The 19742-nt window shown below is 56.5% G+C and overlaps 1 protein-coding gene across 14 annotated transcripts in view; it reads left to right on the forward strand.

Moving 5' to 3' along the window:
• TNS1 (tensin 1) overlaps nucleotides 1-19742 on the forward strand; it is a 192508-nt gene that overhangs the window by 127264 nt on the left and 45502 nt on the right. For all 14 annotated transcript variants that reach the window (XM_066233391.1, XM_066233387.1, XM_066233386.1 and 11 more), the window contains one exon: nucleotides 16462-18027. In XM_066233391.1, coding sequence (XP_066089488.1) covers nucleotides 16462-18027 — 1566 coding nt within the window. The remainder of the gene's footprint in view (nucleotides 1-16461; nucleotides 18028-19742) is intronic.

Raw genomic sequence — 19742 nt, forward strand, 5'->3', positions numbered from 1 at the left:
GGACACTGCTGGCCCCTGTGCTGCGGGACCCGTGCCCTGGGTCTGCCTGCAGACCGGGGGGGGGGGGGGGGCGCAGGGAGAGCGGGCGGGTGCACTGTCCCCTCCGTACCCCGGTCAAGTGGAGAAGGACTGCGGCCAAGGGCCACGGCTTCTCGGGGAGAGAAGAAGTTTCTGCGGGGGTGGTGGGGGTGATCAGAGGCGATGGCTTTACAGAGGGGCTGCGTTTGTCCTGGGCCTAGGAGGCAGATGACACAGGAGACAGGATTGTTTTTTGAATCCAAGAGGGCTATAGCAACATTGCTCCAAGTCTAGAAAGTAGAGGGAAAGGAAGGCAATCAGACCTGGCGAGCCTGCCTTGCTGGACTGCCCTCCACATGCATGGGGCCCGAAAGGGGAGAACGAGGCAGGAGATTACAAGAAAAGACAGCACTGCCGTGACCTGTCCCCGGAGCCCGGATTTGCTGCTCAGAGGACACGGCCAAGTGATGGCTGCTCGGGGGCACGCCTGCTCGGCCTGTTGCGTCTCCTCACTCTGCTTGTGCAGGCTCTGCCCGGCCACACGGCCTCCCCGCTCCGGGTGGGGCAGGTTGACGCTGCCTCAGCTCTGGGGGACGTGGGTTGGTTCACAGCATCCAGCCCTCAGTGGGGAGGGTTGTCTTGCTGGGTAATCTGGACTTTTCCTTGCGGGGTCTCGTCAGGGCCTGAGTGTTTCTCCCTGCCTTAGGAGGCTGTGCCCTGGCCTGCCTTCTCCCCGTCCAGGCCGTTTCCTGGGGCTGGATCCTAGGTGCTCACAGAGGCTGGTTTGCTCTTCAGCAGAGTTTAACCCCATTCACCGATTGTCCTGGCTTTTCAGGCCCGTAACCCCTTCTGACTTCAAGAAGCAGCACTGTCCCTGGAGCTTGTCTCCGTCTTGCCCACGCCTGCCTGCTGGCTGGTACGCTTCCCTTCGGGCAGCAGAGCCCCTTCCGCTTGCCCCACCCTCCCAGGCCCTGCTTCCTGTCCGACGGATAGTTCTGGGGCCATTTATGGGAAGAGGTTTCAATGGATCTGGGATCTGGGATCTGTGTGCGAACTTCTTCCCCGGCACCATCCAAGCACCAGACTCCATTCCTATGTGGGAACCACTCCCTCTGCTCAGTTTTGGGGGCTTTGCAGAGGTCACACAGTAGCTGGGGGCAAAGCCAGACCAGCTCCCAGAGTCTTTCCAGGGGCTTCACCTTCATGGGTCCTGCCTCCCTGGCTCCAGCCATTGGTGGTGACCAGCCTGTGGGTCATGGTGACTCCTGGAGCAGCTGTTAACCTGCTTCTTTCTTTTCCATTTGAGAAAGCATATCAGAATGCAGGGGAGTGAGAATGACGTGATTATAGGCATAACCTTGAATCTACGCTGTGAAGAAGCAGCAGAGAACAGCTCATCTCATGCGTGTTCTCTGGTGCGTGGGCCGTCCTTAGCAATCCTCACTTAACAAATATCGACTGAGTGCCTACGACACGCGCAGTCATTGTTCTAGATGCTGGGGCCGTAACAGCGAACAACATAAAGGTCCTTGTCTTTGTCATGATTATATTCCAGTGGGAGAAGTCAGGCAATAAACAAAATTTAAAAAGACATAATAAGTAAATGACAGTGCACGTTAGAAGGTGACAATACTCTGGGGAAAAATAGAGCAGAGCGTGAGGGTGATCGGGACTGGGTGGGGGGTTAAGTGATAAGTTGAAATTTTTTAAAAAGCTGGTCAGCCTAGGCCTCCCTGAAGAGAGAACATATGAGCAAATGCATTGAAGGAGATGAGACGGTCAGCCGAGCAAATAGCTAAGGAAGAGCATCCTAGGCAGAGGGAACAGCCATTGCAAAGGTCCTTAGTCAGGAGCCCCTCTGAGATGTTTGAGAGGCAGCAAAGGGGCCAGTGTGATTGCAATGGATGTCATAATAGGAGATGAGGTCAGAGGTAACGGGGACCCGGTCACTTAGGATCTGGTGGTCATTGTGAGGATTTGGCTTGTACCCTGAGCTTTAACATCTACTGGCATATTGTGGAGATCTTTCCATAAGAGCACATAAAGAGCCTTCTCGTTGTTATCAGCTGCGTCATATTCCCTGCACATATGTACTGTGTTTTTATTTCACTTGTATTTTGATTTACTTGTATTTAAATAGCGTGGCCCTTTAGGCTGGTTTCCATCTTTGGCTGTTTTCAAAAATGCTGCAATGAATAACCTCGTACACATACTATCTTCATGTATGCGAGTCAACCTGTCGGACAAATTTCTAGAAGTGAAGTTGTGGGGTGGAAGAAGGTACGCACACGTGATTTCAATAGTGCCAAAGTGGCCTCCACAAGGGTTGTGTTAATTGATACCCCCCAGCCAGCAATTTAATCGGGGGCCAGGAGGAGTGTTTACCTTCTCCTCCTTCCAGATGTGAGATCTTCTTAGGTGCCCGTTATTTCCTTTAATCCTCATGACTCCTGTGTGCTGAATACTCTCGTTCTTATTTCTCAGATGAGGAAACAGGCACAGAGAGGGTAAGCAACCTGCCAGTGTTTACACAGCCAGGTGGATATAGTGCTGGGATTCTGATGCCACCGCACCCGACCATGGCTTCAGAAGAGCAGCCGTCTCAGGGGTCCTGCTCCCCTGCCCCACAGAGTGGGTATGTGGACCTGGCAGCCTGCTGTTTAAGTCTCCTGAGAATAGGGGCTGATTAAAATGGGAAGTCTGCTGGCCTCACTCTGTTCATTGCTGGGCTTGCATCCTGGAGGGACCCTGGCAGGGCAGTGGTGGGGTGGGAAGAGGCCAGCCCAAGGGACCTGGAGCCACATTGGTCCAGCCCTGAACTCTCCTTCTGTCCCTTCTCGTCACCTGCCCCAGTGGTGAGACCTAGGAGGCTGTGATCTAGCTAATTCTGCTCTGGGTGTGGAGCTCCTCGCCGCCGTCTGCTGGGTCAGCTCGCTCTGGGGATTGGGTTTCGGTATTTCACTGATGAAAATAAATCAGCCTCTTTATTTCCCGGTGTGGCCCTCAGAACCTCTGTACTCTGTAGCCTGGCATGTGTTTCCAGACTTCCTGTAAATCACTGTTTATGTCCTAGCCCCCGGGGGCTCTGTGGCTGCTGCAGAAATAGCTTCGGAGGAGTTTGGAGCCTGGAGCCACCCAGGCAGGACCCAGTGTGTGTGTGTGGGGGGAGGGGAGTGGGCCCACAGAGTCCAGGGACTCTGGGATCCAGACAGCGCCTGGTTGTGCACCTTCTCTGAACTGGGTCCTTGGGTATCTAGAACTGGCCAGGAGGGGCCACCCGGCTGTGCTCTCCCACTGCACAGGGCAGGAAACTGAGGCTCATCGAAGATCACGTCTGAGTGCTCTGGCCCCTTGACGCCCAGTCTCCTGCTGTTGCTGCCAGATGACTTTCTCTAGGTCTCTTTATTGTGCAGGGGCCTGTTAGGGACACGAGATCAGGGCTGGAGAGAGTGGGTGTCAGCTGTTCTCGGAGAGGTGGCCGTCTGGCATCCAGGAGCGCTGTCTCACCTTTGAGGGATATGAGAAAGGGGAACTGCTGGCAGGACGCGATTTTCTTGAGGTCCTTCTACGTCACAGATCTGTCTAGATGGGGGAGTGACCATGGTGCATAGACGTGGGAGAACAAGGCACTTCTAGAGGCTGCGACAAAGCCCTGTCAGGTTCTGTGTGCAAAGGGGACTTGAGTCTGGCCCCAGACTCCCGTTTCTCCTCCCCTCCCATTCTCTGCTCAAGCTATATTTGCAACCACAAGACTCCCCTGCAGGACCACAGGGCATCCTGTCCTGGACGGTAGACCTGCTGGATTGCTCTCCGACCCTGGGAAGTTGGTCCAGGTCACAGGCAGGGGCTTTTTTTATTTCTGGGGAGTGGCTGCGGAGCTGTCTGCCCGTGGGTGGGGGCCAGGAGCTTCCGACTGCCTTTCTCCTTCCCGGCCCAATCTTTACCTCATCACGGCGAGTCAATGCCCTGAGACTTGTTGGACACTCTCGCCGTCTGTTGCCTTGATTGCTTAAAAAAAAACCCTGTTAGTAGAAGAGTGTTCTTTGATGTTTGCTCTTCTCCTTCTCCAGGGGCAGTGAGATCAGACTGGGATATGAAAGCTCAGAGCTGCTCAGATCTCTCCCTCTTCCTTTCTGCACCCTGCCCCTCCCCCACCCCATGTCTGTACACTGCTCAAGAACCTTCGAGGACCAGGCAGGCACTCTTCATGTGACACAAGGATGGAAAGAAACCCGGAGTGGTGCCCTGGCTCCTGGCTCCTGTTCAGGCCTGTACCCCATGGGGTGCAGTTTCTGTGGGTCAGGAGAGTCACTTCCAGCTTGTCCCTCCGCAGCAGGGACTTCCTACTCTGGCCCACACTGCTCACACATGGGAGCTTGCACGCAATTGCCCAAGAGACACCCCACCCGCTGGCGGGGCCTGCATGATCCTTCTTGGACTCATGCACACAGATGGACCCATTCGGGAAAGGATGCAGAAACCACCCAGATCTGCTACCCACACTGACACACGCACCCACTCATGCACAGAACCACGGAGACCTCCATCCCGCTGCAGTGATGGGAGCTGTAATTAAAAAATGACATGGCGGCCCTGGCCGGTTGGCTCAGTGGTAGAGCGTCGGCCTGGCGTGCAGAAGTCCCGGGTTCGATTCCCGGCCAGGGCACACAGGAGAAGCGCCCATCTGCTTCTCCACCCCTCCCCCTCTCCTTCCTCTCTGTCTCTCTCTTCCCCTCCTGCAGCGAGGCTCCATTGGAGCAAAGATGGCCCGGGCGCTGGGGATGGCTCCTTGGCCTCTGCCCCAGGCACTAGAGTGGCTCTGGTCACAACAGAGCGACGCCCCGGAGGGGCAGAGCATCGCCCCCTGGTGGGCGTGCCGGGTGGATCCCGGTCGGGCGCATGCGGCAGTCTGTCTGACTGTCTCTCCCCGTTTCCAGCTTCAGAAAAATACAAAAACACCCCCCCAAAAAAACGACATGGCCAGTTTGGCAACCAGTACTTATGTGTGGTGCTTAATGGAGTTAAGAATGGGGATCAGGCCCTGGCCGGTTGGCTCAGCGGTAGAGCGTCGGCCTGGCGTGTGGAAGTCCCAGGTTCAATTTCCGGCCAGGGCACACAGGAGAAGCGCCCATCTGTCTCTGCCCTTTCCTCTCTCTTTTCTCTCTGTCTCTCTCTTCCCTCCTGTAGCCAAGGCTTCATGGGAGCAAAGTTGGCCCAGGTGCTGAGGATGGCTCCATGGCCTCTGCCTCAGGCGCTAGAATGACTCTCGTTGCACAGAGCAATGCCCCAGATGGGCACATCGCCCCTTGGTGGGCATGCCAAGTGGATCCCGGTTGGGCGTATGTGGGAGTTTGTTTCTCTGCCTCCCTGCTTCTCATTTCATAAAAATACAAAAAAAGAAAAAAAGAACAGGGATCAACCCTAAGTGCAGAGGTGGGTTCATGGTGTGACTTGTGAACAGGTTCTGAAACAGTTCCCCATGAGTTTCCAGAAATACTTTGAGCCCCGGAAGTATCATTAGGATGCACGCAATTCCCAGGGGACCGCTGATGCTGCCAGCACTCACTTGCATGGAGGGATCTGGGCCAGTTTTTCTAAACCAGCGTTATGATTTTACCATCGCTCTCCACTCTTCTTCCTGTTGGATCCTCCAGACTCTCACCCTCTGCCCATCCATCGCCTTCCTGGTCTTCCTCTCAGGGAAGCAGAAAGAACTTGTGTCAGAGTCAGACTGGCGTGTGATCTCGAACAAACTGTGACCTCTAAGCCTCGGCTTGGGGAGCGAATGAGAGAAGGTGCATTCAAGTGCAGACACATTGTTAGTGTGTGTGCCCCATTCTGGTGTACTCTCTCCTTCTCGGCTCCCATGCCGCCTTGGGCCCTCTCCACATTCTCCTTCTGTCCTCCCCAAATGAGGACTGTTACAGATGGGGTCCATGCCCGGAGGCGATAAGAGAAGGGAGGGGCAGGAGGGAGGTGAGTGGATGTACTCCCGATCCTTGTCCAACCTGGACATCTGGCTGGGAGTTGACAGTTCCCTTCCAGAGAACTCCTTTGACACTCTGGCTCCTGCCTGGCCCTGTCTACTACCTCCCAGGAAGGAGTGTGGAGACCCTGGAGGGCTGGGGCCATGCGAGGTCTGCCCAGTGCCTGCCCTGTCCGGTCCCCCTCCTTCCCCTCCTCTGGGCTGGGAGGCAGAGAGGTGACCCTGCAGAGATCTTGTGAGTGTTTCCATCAGGGCACCTCCTGAGCTCCTTTCTCTCCCAAGTGACACCTTGACACTTGGGACACCCAGTCCTTTTTTCTCCTCCTCGTGGTTCTGCTTAGAGTGATTGGATGGCTGGATGATTAGAATAGTTTTTTCAAATTGTGTCCTTACGACAGTTCTGCCTGGGAAAGTTGGAAGTCCTCCTGTGCCCAGTTTGGAGCTGACGGCATGGAACCCTTCTGCGTGTTGCCCGTTCTTATGGCTTCCGTGGAGTTTGACTCCGGGCTGTCGGGCTCCCCCTCTCATCGTGGACGTGCGGTTGAGATAGCACGAGACCAGTCTGCACGGCCCTGGGTACCATCTCGGCTCTTCCTCTGATTTGCCTCTTTTATTCCCCCAAAGAAACATCCAGAGAGTGGCGCTGGACACGTGGGAAGGGACCAAGATGAGGTATCTGCTCAGAAGAGGGAGAAGCAGGTGACCTCCATGTGGCAGCCTCTCCTTCCTGAGCCTGCAGGGCCAGCCCTGCCTGGGACCAGCTGGGCTCTGGGGCCGGGCGGCCGCAGAAGGGCTCCGAGGTCGCAGACCGATGAGGGCTGACCCGCCTGCCGACCCCGGGCATCTCACCGACTCTGGAGCTCGGTTAAGTGCCAAATAAGTTGCCAGAAAACATGCAAATAAAAGTTGGCATTAGGTGTCCTGCTGTCAGGGACTTCTGGCACTTTTTAGGACACTTCAGAATGATGGCAGGACCTGGGCCAGATTGTGTGTGTGTGTGTGTGTGTGTGTGTGTGTGTGTGTGTGTGTGTGTGTGTGTTGTTGTTTTTTCTTTGGCTGAGTGGACTGCCTCAGACCTGGCTGTTTGGGGGTGAAGGTGGATGTCACTGGCACTCTGAAAAGTTATTCTCTCTGCCATTCATGACTTTCAGATGGCAGCAAACTGAATACCAATAGCCAATCAATTGGAGACATCTCAAGTGGCCTGGCAGATCAATATCCTGGGCCAGGCGCCCACTATAGTCAGGCCTCAAAAATCGTCCAGGTTGCTGGACTAGAATCCAAAGCTTTGCACCGAGAATCTCATTTTGGGGCTCCTGCCCCCTCCCCCCGAGGCCTGTCCAGGTGACACTCCTGCCCCCTCCCCTCCCCAGGCCTGTCCAGGTGACACTCCTGCCCCTCTGTTTGGTTCCCATGTTCACCTCTGGGAAGCCCAGAGCCTTTGTGGATTTTCTGTTTCCCTTTCAGAAGCCAAGGAAGTATCCTGGCTCCTCCACTCTGCCCCGTGGAGGGGAAGGAGGGGGAGAGAGAGGAAAAAAAAGATTTCCACCTTATTGTTCAGCAGCTGGAAAATTGTTGTCATCTGTTCTGCCTTTCATTTGCTGAGAGTGGAAAAAATGTGGAAAAATTTGGGGAAATAAATCTCAATACCCTCCTAGAAACCATTGCCCTCCCCTCTCTCTCCTCGAGCCCCTGCCTCTGTCCTCCGGGTTTTCTGGGCCCCGCTCTCCTCTGGGTCCCGGGCTGCGCTGGGCTGGGGCTGGCTCTCACCGGCTAGGGTTGAGCTGGGGCTGGAACTGGGCTGAGCTGGGGCTGCAACGGGCTGGGGCTGAGCAGCGGCTTCGCACTCCATGTGGAGGGCTTGGGAAGCCACTGTGATGTCATTCAAGAGCCGCATAGCTACAGGATGATAAGTGAAGCCCGGGGGACCCAGCTGGCTGAAATTACAGACAGAGTTTTATCCCACTGGCTTCCTACAAGCCGGAGCGAGGCAGAGCCGAGAGGGGGAGAGAGTGAGAGAGAGAAAGAGAGCTCCAGGGAGGGAGTGGTGTGTGTACAGGGCAGGCTCCTCCCACCCCTGACAGTCCCAGGGAGCCCGAGCAGGACACAGGCAGAGCTGGGCGCTGCAGCCATGTAGGAATTATTTGAAACTTGAGGCACAAGGAGCAGAGATCAAATCAGAGCGGTCCTTTCCCCTCCCCGTTCTCCCTCTCCGTTCAGAGGGTAAGTGTCTGTTGGGCTGCTGTTTTGCCTGTGTGTGTCCTTGTGTGGCTCTGTGGACTGAGGAGTGGGTGGCAGGGGCTTCTGTGCCCTCGGTCCTGTGTTTGCCGGGGACTGGACCGGGGAAAGGCGTGAGGCTGTGCAGGGGTGTGACCCTCCGCGCCGGCTTTGGAGGTGGATGTAGTGGGCCTGGCCACCCCTGCTCCAGGAGTCGCTGCCCTGGACCTGTAAGAGCTGCCAGTCTGTTTCTGAGGGGCGGCTGAGTTGGCGGGGGCAGTGTGTCGGAGTTGGCCTCGTTCTTTTAGGGCAGTGGCTCGTGGCGGATGACAGTGGGGTGGGCACAGGGACCTGGTGGAGGCACGGATACCCCTGATACACTCTCGGAGGGATGTTTACACAGGACAGCCCCCGCCTCCCGCTCTGTGGTCTGAGCAGTGGGGCACCCCCCCCCCCCCGCCCCGTGCTGACCATCCCCCAGCTGGCCTCCTGGGGGCTCCCAAGTTGGCACAGCTTCTGGTGGCTGGGCCGTCCCCTGGCCGGGGATTTCTGAGTATCCAGGCGGGTGCCCTGGCCTGGCAGAGAAGGACTTCGGTTGTTGTGGTCTCAGAGCTATTTTTACTGTGCGTCCCGAGTGTGTCTGTGATATCTGGTGCCCGGATAGGCCGAGGCGGGGAGTGGGAGTGTCAGGCGCTCGTTCTAGTGCCCGGTGCGGGAGCTGACGGCCAGGAGGCTGGCCCTGCAAGGTCGTGGGCTGTTGTGTGACCTGGGCAGGTCACTTACCCTCCAGGCCCTGCTCCCTTGGGTCTGAAATAAAGGTCACAGTCAGATTTTCTGCTCCTACTCCCTTTTCTCTGGAGAAATTCAAGTCAGATGGTATCTGTGTGAAGTACTGTGCGTCCTTCCTGAGGAGGGCCTGGGGACACATCCATCTCCGTCACTTGACTGAAACTTCGTGTGTTATATCGTGAGGATCTTGGTCTGCAGCCATAATTGGAGAGTCCCCTGCCCCCCCCCCCCCCCCCCCCCGGTCCTCCAGCCACCTTCACCTCAAAGGCCATTAGGGCGAGAGAAGCACTGAACTTGTGGACGTGAAGACAAGTCCTTTCGCACCTTTGTGGGATGAACTTCACTGTCTTCCTGTAACCTGAGGGGTGGGCAGTGGGTGAACTGACCTCTTAAGACCCTCCTTCCAGCTCTAAAAATACCATGGCTTTTGAAAGTTCTCTGGGCCAGCCGGCTTCCCGGTCCCACTCAGAACTTAGTTCTGCTGCCCCGGGGGCCCGGAGGTGCCGGTGGGTGGGGCCCTCGTTTCCACCTCGGTTTCAATGCTGACTTTCTGCACCGTCCAGGCCCACAGGCTGCACTCTAGACTGGGCTCTGTTTGGACACTGGGACTCATGCCTCTGACTTTCTTTCTCAGCAGAATGGTGGAGGTGGCCAGGGGTGGGGCACTTGCCACCCTCCTTCCGTGGGCCCACAGAGGCAGGTTTGAGGGGGACACTGATGAGCTCACTTGTACAGGGGACAGAGCTGCCTATGGAGAATCTTGTTCTCCTCTGTCCAGTCTCTGAAAACACAGTGGGTTTCCTCTGAGGCTGTTAAACAGCAAGAAAGGTGTCTGTTTACCAAGCCCAGACCCATCTGTCCCCTGCCACAGGGCCTGAGACCCATGCTTGCCAGTGTGGCATCGGCTGGGACCTCTCGATGTGAACGAGGCAGGTTCTCTGGGCTGCGCCTGTCCTCTGCCTCCCTTGCTTGGCAGGGGCTGCGGCTCCTCTGTGCGCTTCCCCGTCGGGGACTTTTTCTCCAGCCCTCCTTCTGCTGGCTGTCACAACCCCTGAGGAAGCCCATCCCTATGTAGGGAACGTTCCAGGACCCTCTGCAAGCTGTGATGAACAAAGGGCTGCCCTCGTTCTCAGCTGGCTATGGGGTGGGGAGGTCGGCACGGGTGGAGGCCAGGACTGGGTCACAGGAGGTCGCTGCTGCCGTTGCCAGGGTGTCTCGGGCGGACCCCAGGTCAAACCTGAGCCATGGGTCTGGGGTTCCCCACGTCTTCTCCATCCTTACCCCCTCTTCACGTGCACTTCCCCTGGGCAGGACCCAGGGGGTTGCTCTGGGCTCCGCCCCTTCTTGAGCTCCTCCAGATGGAAGGTTTGCCTTTCTGTGTACGCTTTCCTGCTTCTCTTCCATGGAGCCCAGCATTCTTCACAGAAGTCCTGGGTGACAAGAGAGAGGGGTCCCCAGAAGCGGCACCCTATCTGTTAAGTGTGTACATCTTAATTTAAGGTTCATAGATGGACTTTGGGGTGTCCATCAAACCCCTGAAATTATGTGCAAGAACTATGTTTTGTACATTTTTTAAAAAGGAAATTAGTCTAGGATTTTATTAGCTGTCTTACGTGGTCCTTAGCATAAGAGACTTAATGTCTACTGGAATGACGTCTGGCTGGGGAATTCTGTGGGGGAAGCCATGGGGTCGGCTGTGTGCCCAACCTGTAGAATACCCCTCTCCCACCAACTTCTGTAGAATATCCCTCTCTCATGATATTTTTGTCTGCAGTGCCTCCCTTTTCTCTTCCTTTTGGGAGAAGCTTGTGGCCCACCTTGAACCCCTGATTTTTTACTTCTCTGGGTGGCAATGGAAGAAGAGTGTCTCAGTTGTTGACAGGACTATATAAATTTTGGGGGTCTGTTTAATATAATGCAAGAAGCATTTATGGAACACCTAAGGTGTGCCAGGAACTGCACTCTGTAAGGTCGTCCTGTACAGCCATGCTGGCTCAGCAGTACATTCCAGGAGGCACTTTGTGAATGGCACCCTCTGGGAAGCAGGCACTGGGGAGAGAGAGAAAGAAAGGGCTCTCCTCAAAGAGCGCTCAGCTTCGTGGGGGAGACGAACGTGGATCTCCATAGTGACTGTGCAGGATGTGATCAGTGTTCCAGCAGACATCCACAAAGGGCAGTGGGGACGTGGGGGAGGTTTGCTGAGTCTGGAGGACTGTAGGAAAGGGGTTAGGCCACGATGGAAGAAGTTTGCCAGGGAGGCTGGGAGTTGCAGGGGCCGGTGAAAAGGCTTCTGGGAGAGAGAACAGCGTGTGACATAGGGTGGGATAGAGCATGTACGTAGGAAGAGTCGAGTGGGGTGGGGTGTTTGGGGTATGGAGCATAGTGAAGGTTAGGCTTCAAAAGGCAGGCAAGGGTTGGATGGTACAAGGTCTGGCGTGTCCAGTGGGGGGGGGATGCCTTTACTCTGTGGGTGATGAGAGTCATTGAAATGGAGAGAGGAGGGTGTTCCGCAAGGTGCTTAGCTTCTGAATCCGATCACTCAGCAAACCTGCAAGGATGCACGTGAGTCTCCGTGTGGCAGGCACGGCATGGTTAAGCGGTCGACGCAAGCTGAGCTGGCTGTTTAGATGCAGAGCATCCTTCTGAATGACGGGTGTATCTGGCTTAAGAGTGGGATGTGGGGGCATCTCCCCTCCGTCACCCCCAGAAGCACATTCTTGTGGCCTCCTTGGTACTCAGCCCTACCCTCTGGCTCCCATGTTGCCTCTCAACAGCCCCAGTCCTAGGCCCGGCCCAGCCCCCTCCATGGCTGGGGGAGAGTTGGTGGCTTAAGGGTTACCATGTCCAGAACTTGCTCTCCTGGCTGCCTCTTGGACAAGCCTCAGTCCTTGTCAAAGTTCACCCACCTCCCAGACACACCTGGCCTTGGATGCCGCATTCTCCCGTTTAAGGAGCTAGATTCCCTCCCTCCCTGCCTGCCAGGGCCCTGACGGCCTCCACACTGCCCGTGTCCGGGGTGGGCACGGTGCCTCTTCCTATCGAACTGCATTGATTTTCCTCCACGGGGCTCGGTCATCACTGTTCCTGGTAATGTATTTTAATGAATTGTTACTCTGCTGGATGCGGACTCAAAGGACTTTTTATCATGAAGGGTCCCAGCCTAAAAACCTTCATAAGTGAGTCACAGTTCAAACCCGGCCTGCTGTTGGGCGGGCTGTGGTCTCTCCTCATTGAGTCATAGCCGGAGGAGACTTCCTTCTTGAGGTCCACCAGGCCGGCACCTTCCGTTCTTCATGACTGGGCCCTCTGGCCTGACGTCTCAATAAATGAAATATCCCAGTTGACGTTAGTAAAGGAAGCAGAGGTCCTTAACCTCAGAGTTCAAAACACTGGCCACTGGGTCGTGGTTTCTGAAGATGTTACCCACCTGTGTGTGCACCAGAGCCACGCCGAGCTGGTTCACGTGCTGATTCTTGGCCCCACCCAGACCCGTGAGTGAGAATCTCTGGAGGTGAGGCCCCAGAACGTGCACTTTTTAACAGTCCCTAGACGAGATGCTTATGGACATCAAGCTGAGAGAACAACTGCCCTTCATCCAGACCATCGTAGCATCTCCTGTTTATTTCTCTTGTTCTCTTTTGGGGGCGACGCGCTTCCCTTTCCTGCATCCGGCCAGCACAGCGTGTCTAGCCCCACACGCACCTCCGCCGTTTACCGGAGGGAGCGTGGGGAGCCGGGCGGCCTCCAAGTCAGCTGGGGATTTGCCTCAGCACTTCTCAGTGGCACGGCCGGCACGCCCGGATTACGGCCACGTGGAATAAGGACTCCTTGGTGGTGCAGTCAAGCTCAGGGTCGAGGGTGGAGTCCTGGGCTCGGAGCACCCGCTGGGGGGAACCGGGAGGCGTGTTCAGACGACACAAGTGAGGCCTTGGAAGGATGGTGGACTTCTCAGCTTCCTAGAGAAGTGGACAGGGAGACGGCTCGGGAGACCGATGTCCAGGCTGGCTGGGGCTTGGGGTCTGGGGGCTCGCCACCCTGGCCTGTCTGTAACTTGTGTTTCCCTTGCCGTTTATTCTTCTAGCCCACTGACATCTATGCCAGTACCCGTGGCCCCAACCAGGCAGTTTCTTCCTCCTACCCTCACCCCCTTTTTATTGGATGTCCAACTCCCTCTCATCTGAGATGGCTTTTTCCTGAACTGGCCATCCCCCGGGGGCTGCTGGGACTTAGAGATGGGTCTGGTGGTCCTCAGCGTTACAACCCTCCCCTCCCCCTCCAGCCCCTTCTCTCCTTCCCCACCCCCATGCTTTCTCTCTCCTTCTCCTTGCTCTGCCCCCGCCCCCTCTCTTCCTCTTCCTGCCTTAATAGATTGAAACCGACCTTGGGTTCCACCTTCTTGTGGTCCCAGTAAATAGCTCTTAATGTGGCCATGGGGGATGGGGAAAAGGGAGGGAGGGCAGGGGACACTTACCTTTATATTTGACGGGAGGAGCAGAGGTGGGTGTCCCACAGGTCCTGCCAATATGCTGGGGTTACTCAGCGGAGCCCCTCACAGGGGCTGGACTGACCCGGGGCAGGCCTATCCTTAATTCCTCCCCTTGATATGCAAAGGAGGCCAACCAGCAAAGGCTACAGAACAGCCTGGAGCATTCTGCTAGCCCTGGGCAGTCAGGAGCAGCTAGGCCCTTCTCTGAGGACAGAAATAGACCTTCCCATTTGTCTTACGCAAACAGGATTTAATCGCACAATTTTCACCTCTTCGATTGTCTTACTAAAGCCCTAGTGGCCTGGTAGTTGTCATTCCTGAACGGTGTTGCTGCAAACAGCAGCCCCTGTGGGGCACACTACATGACAGAATCAGTTAAATATCGACATTTTCAAAATCAATGAACAGTGGGGCCCGGCCGGCAGGGGCAGGCTGGCAGGTAATGGGAATCGGTGTGAACGCTCTCTGCCGGCCTTGGAGGTGCTTGCTTAGCTCTCCTGACAAATACTCTTCCTTTACGGACCCCAGCAGCGAGCTGGTCTGGGCCTGCTTTCTCCCGGAAGGAGAGCGCACTCTCAGACTTGTACCCAGTGCTTCTCATCGCCTTCTGCGTGAGTGTAAATGGGGGGGGGGCAGGGGACACCCCACCCTTTGCTTTGTTGCCGTCCCCACCCCCAAGACCAGGTGAGCAGGGACTTAGGGGGTTAGGGGTGCAGGACATGGGGGAGACCCCTGGCCGGGGAGGAATGCTCTGACCCCTCATGGTGTGGGCTGCCCAGTGGGCCCAGGGCCCAGGAATGGGCCTGTTTCTATGGGGCTGGCAGCTTGCCAGGCACAGTGAGAAGGGGAGACAGCTCTTCAGACTTCCACTAACCAGTGTGAGGGGTCCATCCTCACCAGACCACTCCCCCGGGTCGGAGTGACGCGAGGCTCCTGTCTTTAGTACTTTTCTCCTCTGGAAACTGCCAGCTGGGGTCCCTTCCTTTCTGTGTAGCAAGGCACCCAGTTCTTTGGAGAGACATGCATGAGGGGCAGGCTCTCATCTGACGGGGCTGACCACTTTCGGTAGGCTGACTGCCGAGTGGAGAGAGGCAGCCGTACCTGCAGCGGCCTCCTCACTACCTTCGGGGGTCCCAGCACAAGGCACAGGCTGTCGGAGGTTCCGACTGATCTCGGCTCAAACCCCTTTCCCGTTCAGACCAGCCCCACCCCTGTGAGCCCTGGGCTGTGGCAACATACTGGCCAGTGCCACTTGGGTTCTGCAGCTGGTTGAGGTCCCTAAGCCCCAAGGAAAACTGGGAGCAGAGAGTTGGTTCTGAAGAGTTAAGTGAACGGGCAGAGCACCCGGCCCCGGGGAGGGTATGTGGACGATGTGCCCTGCTGGGCATCTCTGTGCCCGCCTGATGACATCATTTGGTTGGCCTGTGGTTTGTATGTGTGTGTGCCGATCAGGATGTTCCTGTTTTGTGGTTGTCTGATCACTTGTTCTTGGCCGTGGGTTTCTGTATGAGTGTTTATTTTTAGAGGCTGCCACTTCTGGCCTCAGGGCTGATCCTTGGGCATGGTAGGAGCTTGTGTTTTCTGAAATGTTTGTGGCTTTAAGTTTAAGTTTTTATTGTGGGGTATTGCTGCTTTTATGAGTTCATTTTATTGTGTGTCTAGGTATGTGTGAGATCTAAGAGCCAGTGTAGTATGATAAAAAATTGTGTGCTCTTTGAAGTTCTGATTTAGCAGTTCTGATTTTTAAATTAGGTTTCATTTAAATTTAGTTTTGTATTTTGTCTTAAATTAGTTCTGATTTCAAACCCCAGCTTTACCCGGTACTATGTTTCTGCAAATAAATGGTTTCGCTGCTCAGAGCCTCTGTTTCTCTATCTTGAAAACAGGCTGACCCTTGCTGACACACAGGATTAGGAACAATGTAGAGTATGTAGCCAAGTTGTTGGTGCCTAATCGGTGTTGGCTGCAGGTTAGCTACTATCATTATCATTTGCATTTGCATCTTGGTATCCACAGCTGCCTGGGGGCACCTATCTGGTGTACCCCCAAAGGGCACCAAGGTGTTCGATGGGGTGAATTCTGGATGATTACTGATTGGAAAGTGGGTCTCTGGACTTCTTTGAGTGTGTGTGTGTGTGTGTGTGTGTGTGTGTGTGACTGTTGGTGTCTGGGCTGGGGTTTGTGTAATATTTGGGAGAAACTTTCTTTTTTGCCAACTGGGGGCCTGCCTTGGAATGAGGGAAGGGGCTGGTGGGTGCTTGTGCATGCGTATGCATGGGTGTGTGTGTGTGTGTGTGTGTGTGTGTCCTGGGCTGGGAGCTGGGCTGCTGATTGCACAGGGTGTGAAATCACTGGGTCCCTCTGGGCGGGGGAAGTGCTTGGTTCCTGAGTCAGCCCTCTGGCCATAAGCCACCCAGCTCTCACTTTTTCCTTTCAGCAAAAGTATTGCTCACGGGGCTCCCAGGGCTTTCTGCAGACAAAAAGACACGGGGGACACCTCTCCCTGATGAAAACCTCTGCTTGTTCTCTCGATCCCTAAGATGCTCCCTCTCCCACATCACTCCTTTCCAGAACTTTCATGGGCCCCAGCATTCAGAACAAAATTATGTCCTCTTGAACACGAGGCCTGCTGGCTTTGCTAAACCCCATCTTGACCTAGAACTTCCAGGTCCTTGGGAAGCTAGCAAGATGCCAGAAGCAGGTTTTGAACTGGGTATCCTGACACTCAGGACCCCCTGCCCAATCGTAGGTCCCACTGCCTGGCCAGGAAGCTGGGGGCTGGGGTGGGTTCTGCCCGAGAGCCTCAGGTAGGTGTCCTCTGGTCCTTCCCGTCACCTTAGCTCTATCTCGGGGCGCGGAGAGAAGGGTTCCGGATCCGGGGAATGGAAGCCCCGACTCCTTTCCTCGGGAGAATAGATGCCCTGCCTCCCACTGACGTCTGCGGTCTGTTGCCCTCTCTCTGCAGAGGTGGTGGGACACACTCAGGGGCCCCTGGACGGGAGCCTGTACGCCAAGGTGAAGAAGAAGGACTCCTTGCACGGCAGCACCGGGACCGTCAATGCCACACGTCCTGCCTTGTCGGCCACCCCCAACCACGTGGAACACACCCTGTCCGTGAGCAGCGACTCGGGCAACTCCACAGCCTCCACCAAGACAGACAAGACCGATGAGCCCGCCCCCGGCCCGTCCAGTGCCCCGGCTGCCCTGAGTCCCGAGGAGAAGCGTGAGCTAGACCGCCTGCTCAGTGGCTTCGGCTTAGAGCGAGAGAAGCCGGGCGGCATGTACCACACCCAGCACCTCCGGTCCCGCCTGGCGGGGGGCCCCGCGGTGCCCTCCTCTGGCCGCCACGTTGTCCCAGCCCAGGTTCACGTCAACGGCGGGGCCTTGGCGTCTGAGCGGGAGACGGACATTCTGGACGATGAGCTGCCCAATCAGGACGGGCACAGCGTGGGCAGCATGGGCACACTGTCTTCCCTGGACGGGATCACCAACACCAGTGAGGGGGGCTACCCAGAGGCCCTGTCCCCACTGACCAATGGCCTGGACAAAGCCTACCCGGGGGAACCTATGGTCAATGGCGGGGGTTACCCCTATGAGTCCGCCAACCGGGCGGTGCCTGCCCGTGCTGGCCACCCGCACCCCATGCGGCCCTCCTACTCCACACAGGAGGGTTTAGCAGGCTACCAGCAGGAGGGTCCTCACCCGGCCTGGTCACAGCCGGTGACCACCTCCCACTACGGCCATGACCCTGCCGGTATGTTCCGTTCCCAGTCCTTTCCGGAAACCGAGCCCCAGCTGCCGCCAGCTCCAGCCCGGGGGGGAAGCAGTCGGGAGGCTGTGCAGAGGGGTCTCAACTCCTGGCAGCAGCAGCAGCAGCCTCGCCCACCTCCTCGCCAGCAGGACAGAGCCCGCTTGGAGAGTCTCGGGCCCAGCAGGCCCAGCCCCCAGCCACTGGCAGAGACCCCCATGCCCGCCCTGCCCGAGTTCCCCAGGGCAGCCTCGCAGCAGGAGATCGAGCAGTCCATCGAAGCCCTCAACATGCTGATGCTGGATCTGGAGCCGGCCGCGGCCGCCACCCCCCTGCACAAGTCCCAGAGTGTCCCTGGGGCCTGGCCCGGGGCCTCCCCGCTCTCCTCCCAGCCTCTCTCCAGCTCCTCCTACCAGTCCCATCCACTGACCCAGTCCAGATCTGGCTACATCCCCAGTGGGCACTCCTTGGGAACCCCCGAGCTGGCCCCACGGGCCTCCCTGGAGTCCGTCCCTGCTGGCAGGTCCTACTCACCTTACGATTACCAGCCGTGTCCAGCTGGGCCCAACCAGAGTTACCGTCCAAAGAGCCCAGGCTCCTCCTCCTTGCCTGCCTTTCTGTCAACCACCCACAGCCCCCCCGGGCCTCAGCAGCCCCCGGCCTCTCTCCCTGGCCTCACTACTCAGCCTCAGCTCCCACCAAAGGAGGCGACTTCAGGTCCGTCCCGGACTCCGGAGGAGGAGCCCTTGAACCTGGAGGGACTGGTGGCACACCGGGTAGCAGGTGAGAGCCTCAGGGACCGTCAGTTCTGGGTGTCCCCTCCTCACGTCCTCCACATCTCCCTGCCTTGGTTTTGGTCTTGCTGGGGGAAGTACAGGCACAGCCCTCTCACCCCAGCAAACACTGTTTCTGGCCTAGAAGAGGCTGGCAGGAGCTCACACACTAGCCATTCCTTCCTACATTCATGGTCTGTTAGGCTCCAAGGTAGACATTGAGATGGAAAGATCAATCTCTTTCAGTTTCTGTCCTCAAAAAGCTTACAGTCTAGTGAGGGGACAGGTAATTCTAATAGAGTGCAATGTGTGCTGCAACAGTATGTGGGGGGGGGACCAAAACCCCCAAAGCCTGGGGAAAGCAAGGCTTACCACCTAGGACAATCAGGGAAAGCTTCCTGGAGGTGGTGACTTTGGGGCTGGAGCACTTATCTTCTGAGAGGCGATGTTCTCTGCAACTGCCTGTAGTGCTCTCTGTATTCAGACTTCCATTTCTTGGGGAAGGCACGGAGAAGACTGGAGGGAGGTCCCTATAGATTCAGATTCTCTCTTGAGCCCTCCCAGAAGCACAACAAAACCTGAGAGGGTGTCCTGAAACCCTTAGAGTCTATCTGAGTGTTCAACCCTGGAGAGTTCTTTCAGGATATTTCTCTGTTTCCGGGGAGGCCAAGGTCCCCCTCCTTGTCCAGCTGTCCTATTAGTCTTTGCTCTCAGACCAGTTTTGTACGGGAAGCAGGCACTGACAAAGAAAGCTCCGTCTCCTATCAGAACGTGAATGGACTTATCTTTCTGAAGAGAGGAGAGGGAGTGGGGCAGCTGGCAGAGCTTATTGGGAAGATAATGGCAAGAAACGACAGACTGTCCAGAGCCACGCTGGGAGGGACAGGAAAGGTTCACCTTCCTTCCCGCTGGCCTAAGCCTCTGACCGTACCGTGAGGGCAGCCAGACGGGAGGGAGATCCTGGGGGTTGATTCTGTTGTGGCGATAAAGCCCGGGTAAAGGTAAACCAGAGACGGGGGCTGGGACTGGGACGGAGTGGGTGTGGTGGGGACAGTTCCTCAGCTGACAGGGCGGTGGAAGCTCAGGGAGGTGACGAGGAGCCTGGGCAGCTGACTCTGCCCTGCACCTCTTTTTCCTAAATTAGGGAAGCTGAGTCACCATGCCAGCTGCAAGGAGTGAGGGAGACACCCTCGCTGGGGATGGATGGTGGATTTGGAGAAGTAGCTAAGGGTGGGCCAGCTGGGTATTGGGCTGGGCCCAGGACCTGGGTGTGGTACATGGACACCCTGCTCCTGTACTTCAGAGCAGAGAGCACAGTGCCCAGCTCAACTATCTGTAACTGAAATTGGCCACAATGGAAGAATTTACACCATTGAAACTGGCAATCAGGACTTCACTTGTCCTGGAAAACTAGTCTAGCAGCACATCGCTGCTTCTGCCTGAGAGTCAAAACCCAGGATATGTAGCTCTGTAACCACAGGAGTGAAAGAAAGGATCCAAGGGGGTGGTCCAGACAGGACTGGTGTCCTCTGCTCTCTCCCCTGCCTGGGCCCCTGAGACAAGGACTCCCCAGCTTCTTTGTCAGCAGAGATGCTTCTCCTCCTGGTTTTGCTGAACGGAGGGGAGTGGGGCCCTCTCATTTACAGGCTTGGAGTAGTGGCCTGAGGAATAGTGACACTGTAGCCCAATAAGGGGTAGGATCCAGGAGGCTTTTCTCTGGGGAGC

The sequence above is a fragment of the Saccopteryx bilineata genome, chromosome 5 (genome assembly GCF_036850765.1).
Source record: "Saccopteryx bilineata isolate mSacBil1 chromosome 5, mSacBil1_pri_phased_curated, whole genome shotgun sequence".
Lineage (NCBI taxonomy): Eukaryota > Metazoa > Chordata > Mammalia > Chiroptera > Emballonuridae > Saccopteryx > Saccopteryx bilineata.